Raw genomic sequence first — 12,012 nt, forward strand, 5'->3', positions numbered from 1 at the left:
TAGATGAATGGAAGATGTCTCTTTTTCTTGCAAAACTAGACATGCATATTTATTGTTGCTCAAGCATTTGTGTCTGCTTTCAGGAAACCTTTACTTGGCTTTGTTACAGTTATCAGTTGATGTGAAGGAGGTGTGATCATGTTTCGGGGAAAACTCTTGCATTAGTTTTGGGTCTAAAGTTCGTCGGAATGGTCTCATCTTGTAACAGCAGTGTGGCAACAGGCGTGTCGACACCATTGGCCACCCTGGTCCTCTCCGGTCCTCATCTCCCTGTGTTTTAGATGAGTGTGATTTGTTTCTCATGAAAATCTTTGTACATAGAGCGGTGGGTTCGAGTGAGGAAACTGTGTGGTCAGACACACTTCCTCGTCCCTCTACACAAGTCAGAGTCTGAGCAGCTCGTGTGCCAAACGCATCCTCGACTTATCGCAGAAACAAAAGGTCAGTTTGCTTACATTTTCGGACAAGCATTTTTGTTTTTGTTCAGATTTGATTAGATCTATTCAATTATTCATTTATTTGAAAAATCTGTGAAAGCCAAAACTGAGATTTACAGCAGATTTAAACAATTTTACTTATTAGTTACTTGTCAGGCAAACATACAGACAGTAAAGCTTTAGAATATGTTCTGCTCTGGTGCAGTGTTTTGTATTATGTCTACAACACTTTCACATCCAACACTTAGTCACAGATGTGTTAAACGGTCACTGAAGGCATTGACACACGCAACAACGCACAAACAAACGCAACAACGTACAAAAAAATGCAACAACACACTCTGGAGTTAAAGTTATCACAGTAAGATGTTTGATCTAACATGCAGATTGAGAGGTTTTGGCTTTTATTTAGTTTGATCATTATAGTACATTTATTTCCCTATTATATTTTATAGTATAGGCGAAAAAAAAAAAAAAGATTGTTATCATGATTTAAATACATGTTTTAATTATTTTTCTGTTCATATCATTTGCATTTCTCTCAAAACTATTCTGAAATAAATTATCTTCTACAGCACTGCTACAGTACACTGCTGCACTGCCCTCTGTTGGGCAATAATGTGATCAATATAAGAAAATATCACTATGCATGCAGTGCAGGAGGTTAGGCTTTCTGCAATGTACCAAACATTTACATGTTAAATGTAAATGTAAATCGACACGGTAGCACAGCAGTTAGCGCTCGTGCTTCACAGCTAGAAGGTCCGGGTTCGATTCCCACCAGGGAATGTGGAGTTTGCATGTTCTCCCCGTGTCTGCGTAGGCTTCCTCCGGGTACTCCAGTTTCCCCTACCACTAAAAACATGCACAATAGGCCAGGATGAATGTGAGTGCGTTAGAGAGTGTACATGGGGGGCGCTGGATGGAAATTAGCCCAAGGCTGCAATCCGGTGTGGCTTGTTTACATGCATGAGACCCATATATGTTCATTAACATGCACTGTCCCGACCAAATAAACCAATAATTTTAAACAAAAAATGCTTCATCTGACGTTTGCAGCTCCTTGTGCACCATGCCACGCTCATTCTTAGTGAAGAGAGGAGGTCTCCATCCAGTCAGTCCCACAGCCAGAGCCAGAGCAGGACAAGGGCAGAAAACCCAGAGGAGACACTGGGACATCTCTGCAGACACCAAGGCCAAAGTGGACAACAGCAGCACAGGAGCGTCATTACAAGCTTTCCTTCCAGGCAACAGCCACTCAGACAAAACTGTTCACTCACCAATGCATAATGAGCCAATATGTGAAGGTAATATCTTAGAATAGAAAATCGAATAGAAATATCACTAATTGATGACTATTCACTCAGTGAACTCATGTGGATGTGTCATTACAGAGAGACTTCAGAGTGGATTAGAAGACATGAGATGCCCTCTCTGTGATAAAGTAAGGACCAGTATATTTCCCTGTTTCAGACGCTTACTGCACTTTAAATGTTTGCTTTGAACGCAGATGCACATTTTCACAACATCTAGCTCTGCATAATACAAGTGCAAACATGACCAAGTATTAGATTTTTTATTTATTATTATTTTCATCAAAGTTAAAATAGCAATGTATTCATCATATTGTTTGTACAATAGCATGAGTGTCACAGTTTGATTTCCGGCTTCGACAATTTGCGGGGAGTGCTGAACGTCACGCTCACTCTTCATTCACATAGGAGGAGCTGTTCTGTCTAATCCTTCTGGCTCTTAAGTCTATCTCTTAACCTCTTACAGCTTTACTCAAATCTAAAAGCTTCTCGATTGGATTTATAGACCAGTGCAACACCTCATTTGAAAGCTAAGACCTTCAAAATTGCTCTACACGGATCCTTTTCCTTGCGTTGTTGTCATCTATTTTTTACTTTCTTTTTCATCTAATTTTTGCCACTATTTTGTTGAGTTTTTGTTGCACTTCTTGTGGCTTTTTATTGTGTATTTGTCACATTTTTGTCACTTTTCTTGTAGAGTTTTTGTCACTTTTTTGATACTTTTTGTTGCGTGTTTTTTTTTTAGGCTTTTAGATTTGGGTAAAGCCAAACTGGAGATAATTTGCTCGCTTCACGTGGGGGTTAAGAGGTTAATCTTGAAATATAGCCCTGAATTTTGAAACAAAGTAAACAACTTTGTCACAATCACATAATAATATCACACATAAAAAACACAGCTCAAACTGAATCATCTCATCAATAGAACCACTGTAAATTGAACTGATGTTTATACGAGCAATACGATTTTTAAATTCAATAATCATCTTATTTTCTCAGACATTTCCTTGTCATTCTAACCTACGGCTTCACATTTGCAAGACTTACCCGAACAGAGCGCTTCTAAATGAAACCAACTCCAGTAAATCTCAGTGTGTGCAGTCTTCATGTAGGAAACAGGTTAGTAGCACCAAGTCAATATTTCAGTCAAAGGATCTGCTAATATCTTTGTATATTCATCCATGTGATTTTTTTTCTCCCCTGTCGCTGTAGGAGCGTACGTTTGCCTGCCGTGTGTGTGGGAAGTCGTTCAAGCGCTCCTCCACTCTGTCCACTCACCTGCTCATTCACTCGGACACGCGGCCCTTTCCCTGTCAGTACTGCGGCAAGAGGTTCCACCAGAAGTCGGACATGAAGAAGCACACTTTCATTCACACCGGTGAGCTGCGTTCTCCTTTTTAAGAGTCATTTGTTGCTCTCAGATTCAGAGGGAATAAGAAGAGAAAGGACTGAAGCAAAAGTACAAGAGGTGGCTCAAGTTACTGGCATATTCAGCAAGGGAGGCAGCACTAGCACAAGTATAGTAGTAATATAGTTGCAGGAGTGATGGAAAAAGTAAAGGTTGGGACTTGAAGTACTATAACTTGAAATGTTAATTTTAATTTGCATGCTCCTGTATCTACACATTTAAAGGCCCTATACCTGTTTTGTTTTTTTATTGCAAATAATTAAAGGGGAAGCCACTAAATTAAAATGTTAGTTGTGGTCCAAACTCATTTGGAACTTTACTAATACTTTGTAGCATCCAAATTCTTTACACGGACAAGTTAATCGGCACATTTCACAACTTGCAGGGTCACTTTTTTGGGTAATTTTCACAAAAATGCTAAAAAAAAAAAAAGTTTTATAATTTTATGCACGCTCTTTTCTCCACAAACGTTTGAGTTTACAATAATAAAGGAGGACAAAATAAATTTCATTCCATTTCTTGAAGTAAAATCAGGTATAGCTCCTTTAAATAGACATAGTACTTCTTTTCACAGACGCAATGTAGCCTATATTACACTGTATTAGGAAAAATTAGGGCTGGTCAATATGAAAAAATAATATTGATCAGCTTTGGTTTTCGATCTTAATTAAACATGTAAAAAGCCCGTCTTGTGGTGAGTGATGCAAACTAAAGATCGAAGTATATATTTTGAGAACTTTGAGCAACACTTTGAGCAACACTGACTGCCGTTCTGTTAACAGGAGAGAAGCCGCACATGTGCCAGATCTGTGGGAAAACCTTTAGTCAGAGCTCGAACCTGATCACCCACAGCAAGAAGCACCAGGCGCCTCGGCCGTTCCACTGCCCCCTGTGTCTCTGTGGCTTCACCCACAAACTAGACCTGAGCCGCCACCAGGACTATCACTGCGCCCAGTGACAGACTTGTACTTGATCAGAAGGTAGTACGTAGTTACATATGTTTGAACAAACGGAGTAAAAAAAAAAACTTCCCACTGTGAGTAATAATAAGTTGCAAAATCCTCAAGGAAACGTGTGAAAATGTGAAGAACCAGTCCACTACAGACAGTGTGATTAAAGGATTTATTAACAGTGAGTAATTAACGATTTCTGGGTGAGGCTATGGGTGGTGGCTCTGTCTAGGGTGTGCACCTGAACAATGAAGTTAACACTTACTGTACTTATGAAATTTAACTCTCTCTCGCCTCTTTTTGCATGCATCACTTTAAGATTTCAATTATTATGTATATTTGCATCTAGACTTTTTGCCAAAAACAAAAAAACACCGTCTAATTGAAGAGATGGACTTTGTACCACTGAGCCCTGGCAACGACATCATTGGCGTAGTCTTTGCCTGTGGTGTTTTCATCCACCCCGCTGTAGCTGTGAACTCTTCCGTCCCCCGTGTTGTAGGCTGCAATTGCTCCTGCAGGCACACAGACACCGTGAGAAATGTAAGAAAGTCAACAGCAATGCTTGGCGCTGACTGAATGTGACGCACCTTTCAGCTGCTGCGCTTCAGTCCAGTCGCTAAACTTTTTCCCGATCCGATCAATGAAATACAGCAGGATCCCTGTGGCCTGACGCAGGTGCTCCTCGCTGTTCCAGTCGCCCTGCTTTGTGTGGTTCCCCCCGGTTGGAGACACATCCACCTGAAGCAACCGGTGGATTAAACACACAAGCCATATTCATACACCACAAAGTACTGTGTTAAGTTGCAGAGAATTGATCACTAAGGTTCAAGACACATTTAAAAATCTTGTGACGATAAAGCTTTGTGATCTATGAAATTATATCAGTCTACTGGGGGGAAATGTCACTGAACCCACTAAGCTAATACTCAGAATAAATACCATCCCAAACGTGGACAGTTGCTTTAAATACAAACCTGCATCAGTCCCCAGGCACGGCCATGGTCTCCCCAGCCATCATTCAGTACATTTCCAGCACGGGACTCTCTGGAGATGATCCCTGCTATGAGGGCTGGGTCGATCTTTAAATCCCTTCCCACGCGTTGAATCATGTCCTTGTACTTCTTCATTCTCTCCAGATCAATCTTTGCCATTTGTTGAGATGCTGGTACTCCTGCATGAAAAAGAAAGAGCTGAAGTTTGTCTTAAAACTAGAGGGGGGTAGTATTCAGTTACATTTACTCAAGTATAAGCACAGGAAACTGTACTCATTATAGCTATATCATTCAGTACTTTTTTATTTGTACTTGAGTAATATTGTAATGAAGTATGGGTACTCTTACTTGAGTAAAAAAAAAGTTATGTTTAAAGAGCTTCATGTCGAACTAAAATACATGTAGTTTTTCTCCGTGGCCCTTTTTCTCCAGACATTTTGAATATTGTTCATGGTATTTCTTTGGAAATATAAGGATTTTCACAATAATACAAGTTTTGTTTCTCATGATTTATGTCACAACTGAAACCTTAATCAGACTTTTACACTCAAACAGTTAGGCCTACTCACAGTACTCGAGTAACATTTTCTACTTTTTTTGCTTTACTTATTGCTTTTAAGTGAGTATTTATTTGGGTCACGATTTTTTACCTCCATTATTATTTCAAAGTAGCCTTACATGAGTAAATATTTTTGCAACTGTATCCACCTCTGCTTAAAACACTGGAAATAAAAACGTACCTTCACTTGTCAGTCGATCTTGACGGGCTGTTTTTTGAGTTGCACCAGTGGCATCTGTAATAATGTTGATGTCTTCAAAGCATGTGTAAAAGAGACACTTTGTTTAAATACAAGATTAACATGTTCTACAATCTTCTATAACTAAGTTGAGTTCACTCTCACCCATGGTGTTCCTTTGGGAAGTAAAGCAATAAAGAAATCCAGTCAGTGCACACCTCTGTATGTGCTCTGGTGCTCTGCGCTGATTGTTTTATAGGCAGCAGTTTCCTTTCTGTTTCACTTTGACAACTTGGGAGTGACTTATTTTCCGTCTGTCGTGTCCTCTGCACCACGTGATCTGTGAGCTACAGGAAGTAAATTACAATGAACAATAATGGGTGGACCTCCTGGAAATACGTGATCTAGCAGATTCAATATTAATAGGGGGTTTACTTGTGGGCCAAATTATTATTTAATTATTTACTTGTTGATGATACAACAATTTCCTTAAGAGATTCAGATGAAGTTCCAAAAGCTCTCTCTGTTATATCTACATTTTCAAACATATCTGGCTTAAAACTTAATTTTAAAAAATATGAAATTTTACCCCATGTAATGCTTCTGCTACTGACATCTGTGGCATTCCAGTGAAACACACAGTAACTTATCTAGGTATTAAAATTTCAAAAGATGACATGATGGCTAACAACAACATTTTGCCTGTAACCAATCAAAAAGAAATGTAATTGTTGGCTGGGTAGAGACTTATCCGGTGCTATTAAGCAAAGCAGAAGGCTCTTATATTATAGGCTCTTACATATTTTCAACACTAGCTGTCCCCAATTAAAGCTCTCAGTTCCAACGTTGATAAAAAATGTGTTCAACTCCCTCTGGAAGAACAAATCTCACCAAGTTAAAAAATCTGTCTCTCCAACCAATTATCTGAAGGCGGTTTAGATTTTTTTTTTTTTTTTTTTTTTTTTATCTATAACTACTTTTAACCAAATAATCACAATCAGTTGGCTTAAGATATTTCTAAAGAACTCCAAAAGTTTATGGAGCATTTTCCCCAATTTCTTCTTCAATAAGTCAGGAGGTCTACATTTTTTGTTGCGATGTCCTTTTGCTCTTGGAAAACTGCCTGTAAAATTAGCCAAGTTTCATCAACAGGTGTTGCTATGTTGGTCTTTATTATTCAAACATAACTACTCTCCTCACAATTACATTATATGGAACAATGCTTTTGTTTTTAGATCATTTGTTTTGCAAAAATGTAGTCATTGTAAGCCAATTACTTGATAACGGGGACTGGTTTGATTACAATGAGTTCATTGACAGGTTTAACATTGAAACAACATAAGAGCCAGGGGTATGAAATGGTGACTAAGTCAATTCCACACGGTATTAGTTCTTTAGCAAAACGTTTACAGCTAACTGATATAAATATAATCAAAGTCCCATCACTGTTGAGGGAATAAGTCTCACTGATAAGAAATTTACAAATAAGTTTATTAGAGCTCATTTTGATGACTTTATAAATCCTGTATGTAAACAAAAATGGATTCCTATGAGTAGAAAACAATGGCGTACAGTTTTTTCTGTTACCTTATAATAAGGTCAAAGAGTGCTTATTTAAAATTAGACATAGATATTACCCAGTAAAAGATTATATTTGTCGTTTTTTAAAAGATGTCAGTAGCAATTGCTCCTTTTGTCAAGGTGATGGTGAACTACCTCATACGAATAATTGGTAAGAGTATTATATTGTATTGTATTGTATTGTATTGTATTGTATTGTATTGTCACAATAATAAGACCACACATTCTGAGTAATGTATTGCTCTTTATTCACTGAAAAGCACTTGCCCCAATCCAACCCCCTGTCATTCCCTAAAGTTCTCCCATCGACTGATTTCTGAGAAGAGTGTGTCGCCAGGACAGGTGGTGTAGTTGACCGCCTGTCTGTGTCCTTTGAGTGTGAAGTTGGACACCAGTCTGCCTCCGCCCACAGCACACTGGACCAGCCAGCGACGCAGCAGATCCAGGGTGTAGCGCGAGGGCAGGACCGAGGAGTAGTTCCCGATGAAGGACACTCCGTACCCGATGCTGTTCTGGCCTCTGGTGTGCCTCCCCACTGTGTTCCAGCCCACGCCTTCGTACACATAGCCATCGGAGCCCACCACAAAACTGCAGACATAAAATGCAGTGGTGGAAAAAGTAAAACTGACGTAAATATGATGTCACTACACTTTAGATGAATACACCCTTTAACTGTATTCAATTTAATGGCTGTAATTGTGATTTAAACATACAGTTTGTATTTTCACAGTGACCTCTTTATGACCATAGCAATCTAAAGCCATTCTGATGAGAAACATCACAATAACAAACTCTGAAATCTCCAGTCTCTGACATTGAATACTTTTTACTTAAAGGTGCATTATACAACTTTTTATGTGGAAAAAAAGGGGTGATATTTGTGCATATTTGCCCTATAAAAACTGATCGGTCTAGATCCGTCTTATCCAGAAGAGGGCGCACTATCATGGTGGATTCGCTTCACGGTAGATCTGTCTGGCTCTGGGTCTGCAGCTTTCCCCTACTCACTCATACAGCCATACAAGGTCAAACATGCACAAATATCAACCTCCCCCCCCCCCCCCACATAAAAAGTTACGTAATTCACCTTTAAAGTACATCTGAAAGTAGATATTTTTATTATTTTACTAAGTAAGAAAATTGAGAACAGGTGAAACTCGGAAAATTAGAATATCGTTAAAAAGTGCATTCATTTCTCTTATTCAACTTAAACTAAACTTAAAAAATGATAATCTTGACATTTGTCACTTTGCATGTAATGAGTCTATATCATATATTAGTTTCACATTTTAAGTTGAATCACAGAAATAAATGAACTTTTGAACGACATTCTAATTTCACCTGTAATACCCCTTCCACTACTGACAGAATGAGCAATGAAACACATCAACATTGACAGACGAAGTAGGCTGCTATACTCCAGCTGAAAATGACAGACTCAAAGACATGTGCTTTCAACCATCCTCTAGAGGGTGCTTATTATCCCTAAATTCAGCATCAGGAAGTGAAATATCATCCTTTTTCTCAAAATAAACATAAACTAAAGAAAATCATGTTATATCCTTTATGATCATAGATTTACTGTGACACTTTAAACTTGTCTCCCTGACCTTATAAAGCAATGCAAATATTAAAGGTAGCATTAACAGAACTATGTGCCCCTGATGATCATCACTCCTGTACCTGTATCCTATGTCGCCCCAGCCGCGGTCCTCCTGATGGAAGCGCTGCATGGCCCTCATGTTCCGGGCGCAGTCGGGGAAGGTCAGACAGGGAGCGGAGGGAATGTAGGTGTGGTGGACAAACAGGTGACCGAGAGGAAGAGACAGTGGGATCGGGGTCCCGTCCCGTGGCTTTGCTCCCCATTGGCACCGAGGTATGATCTGAGGACAGTCTGATGGAGAAAGAATAACAGCTCAACATCTCACATTAGCATTGTGTGTCTTTCAAGATTTGAATATTCATATCTTAATTTATCAATAAGATTATGTTATTGGTGTCACTCGTGTCATAACAATAGGATTTAGAATTGATGTACGGGTCTATATATCTGATCTTACCCCAATACTTTTGCACAAATTCTTTTAGTCCCTCCTTCACAGCTTGGCCAATTCCAGTGTCAAATGCTATCCACTCAGTCCTCTCCAGCTTCCAGACCAACGCCAGAGTCTCCATCACCTTGTTTTGAAGATCGAGGGGCTCCAAAATTGACCGCGATAATTCTCTTCTCTTTGGACTAATCTTACCAGGCAAATCATCCAGACCGTTCCCCTCCAGCAGGTTAAAAATGTAGAACCCTTTCAGTATCTCACTTAGGGGAGGCATTGATTCGGATTTGGCCAGGTTAACCAGATGTGTCCCGAGTATAATTCCGTCCATGCCTCCATATATAACAGCATCAGTGGCTAAAGTGGCAGGCCAGTAGAGTTTGAACACTTTAGGGTACACAGTGTTATCCCAGCATCCGTTTGGCCCTAAGCGATTTGATGGAGGGAAATCTTGGAGGCTGAGGAACGTCAATCCCAGTGTCCTCCCAAGTGTAAGAGGAAACAGCCCAGCCGCAGGAGTCCCTTCTGTCTGGGCATGGAGTCCTGCCTCTATCCCAAGCATTAACGGTGCCAATGCCACAGTGCTGCCATCCGGAGCCAGAACTACTCCCCTCTCCTCACCATTGTCTGTCACTATATGGTGGAGGGCCTTGTCAAAAAAGCTGAAGGTAGAAGTGTTGAGGATGGCAGTCTCCAGACCCGCAGCCGTGTAAATATGGGAAGTGCCCAAGAAATGTACGGTCATTGCATCATCGTGACCCGCAATTCTGCGCAAGGCCCGGACCAACGCCAGGGGGGACAGGCCGTGGTTGGACTCTTCCACTTGTTGCACAGCCTGAATGAAGCTGTCCATGTTGCGCAAGTGGCCAACTGGAAGAAGTGCAAAACAAAAAATACAGATAGATCGTATTTGTGCCTTCATCATATTGCATTTTGAGTGCATAATGTAGGTGGAAAAGTGCTACATAAATTGAGACCATTGACCATATTTTAAGAACAAACAAATAATGGGAACATTAACATCACTTCTGATTTTGATTGGCATTGGCATTGACCCAAATCACACATTTCAGTAAAATGGGCACTGGCCAACTATAGGAAGAATAGTCATTACTTGTCCATCATAAAATCTTAAAATTACAGTAAAAAACATATAAGTTGTTACCTCTTATCTTTATTTGAACATACCTGCAGGTCTGCTGTGGACAGTGGAGTATCCCAATAAAGTCACAATAAAAAACAATCCCAATGAAGTCATATTGTCTCCTGTCGATGTCAAAAGACGAGATATTTCATATTCAAGTATTGCTGAGATGTTCCGACGGCAAGTAGATTGTGTTTATTTAGGTGAAAGTGGTCTCGTATCCCAATACTCTGTGTACAGTGCTAGATACAAATATTGATTCAGAGTTCAGTTTGTCACGTGCCTGTGTTAGAAAACATGTCCCCTCTTGTGATAAAGGTTGGTTTGAAAAGTTACTACCAAACATATAATTGGTTAGTGATAAGTAATTTTTTAGACCTGAAAATTAGATGTATGCATGTCATGTTCTCTCACAATTGAGCGAAGATGTTGTTTTTGTGACTGAAGAAAAAACAAAGATAGATAGGCCTTTCTCACCAACACTTTGATCGCCTTTCCCCCACTTAGATTTTACTTACAGCAACAAAAACGTCACTAGTCATGTGTCGTAGTGACGTAAAGCGCAATACCGTAAATAAATGTAAACAACAATTCTCTTAAAGTTAAAGTGCATGTGACAGGTTGTACTGCTTTTGAAAATATGACTTATTTAGAAGGATATAAATCGGTTCCAAGTTTATCAGGTGCATAATTATCATTTTATTTCAGTGAAACAATTTTAACAAAGAAATGTTGGGTAGAAAAGTTATTTTTATTAGATTTTTTTAAGTTCCATGTGTTACAACCTACCCCATGTATTTGACATCAACTCAAGAGGTCTGTGATATTCTTGCAGAGGTTTGAATTGGGGCCATTTAAATGTGGGTACTTTGTATAAAAGTTTGAGAACTCTAGCGCAAAAATTTAAAAAGTGTTACAACCATACCCGGTCTCCCCTACTTTAAGATTAGGGCCAAGGACAGGCTAAGGCTCGCAGAATCCATACCAGAAATCAGTGTCGTAACCTCAGACAGATACTATTCCTGGGATGGGGCCTTTCTGTGTGGAGTTTGCATGTTTATCTGCGTATGGGTTTCCTCCGGGTACTCGGGTTTCCCCTACCACTCAAAACATGTATAAAATGTTCGTTCCCATCTGGGGCCAGCCAAATCAAATAAAAATAAAAAGATTAAGAGTATGCTCTAGAAAACCAACCTTGTGAATGATCCACACTACTATTTTCTGTAATATGATCAGAGGAGTAATTGTTTCCTGGTAAGTATTTCCCCACACTTCAACACAATACGTAAGGCATGGGAGTAACAAGGTGCAGCATAAAGAATGGAGTGTACACTGGAGACAAGATGGGAGAAGTGTCTTGCCCAAGGACACAACGACAGTGGGCACCTTCAGGAGCTGGGAT

General features: G+C 39.6%; 3 protein-coding genes across 3 annotated transcripts; 1 reads left to right on the forward strand and 2 right to left on the reverse strand.

The window, feature by feature from the left end:
• Window positions 1-316: 316 nt before the first annotated feature.
• LOC306961558 (uncharacterized protein) lies at window positions 317-4,113 on the forward strand (the record flags this gene model as incomplete). Its single annotated transcript, XM_079554347.1, has 6 exons — window positions 317-441; window positions 1,497-1,744; window positions 1,832-1,881; window positions 2,747-2,866; window positions 2,960-3,125; window positions 3,938-4,113. The coding sequence occupies exons 2-6, from the start codon at window positions 1,510-1,512 to the stop codon at window positions 4,111-4,113; spliced, it is 747 nt and encodes a 248-aa protein (XP_079410473.1). The 5' UTR covers window positions 317-441; window positions 1,497-1,509.
• Window positions 4,114-4,450: 337 nt separating this feature from the next.
• On the reverse strand, window positions 4,451-6,081 carry LOC306961560 (lysozyme g-like). The gene is made up of 5 exons (XM_079554349.1): window positions 6,003-6,081; window positions 5,841-5,912; window positions 5,083-5,279; window positions 4,696-4,846; window positions 4,451-4,620 (listed from the first exon to the last, which is right to left on the reverse strand). Exons 1-5 carry the CDS (start codon window positions 6,004-6,006, stop codon window positions 4,484-4,486), a joined length of 561 nt encoding a protein of 186 aa, XP_079410475.1. The 5' UTR covers window positions 6,007-6,081; the 3' UTR covers window positions 4,451-4,483.
• Window positions 6,082-7,630: 1,549 nt separating this feature from the next.
• On the reverse strand, window positions 7,631-10,724 carry LOC306961302 (N-acetylmuramoyl-L-alanine amidase-like; the record flags this gene model as incomplete). The annotated part of the gene is made up of 4 exons (XM_079553997.1): window positions 7,631-8,006; window positions 9,102-9,312; window positions 9,479-10,336; window positions 10,655-10,724. The coding sequence occupies 4 exons, from the start codon at window positions 10,722-10,724 to the stop codon at window positions 7,703-7,705; spliced, it is 1,443 nt and encodes a 480-aa protein (XP_079410123.1). The 3' UTR covers window positions 7,631-7,702.
• Between the last annotated feature and the right edge of the window lie 1,288 nt (window positions 10,725-12,012).

The sequence above is a fragment of the Gobius niger genome, assembly GCF_951799975.1.
Source record: "Gobius niger genome assembly, chromosome: 3".
NCBI lineage: Eukaryota > Metazoa > Chordata > Actinopteri > Gobiiformes > Gobiidae > Gobius > Gobius niger.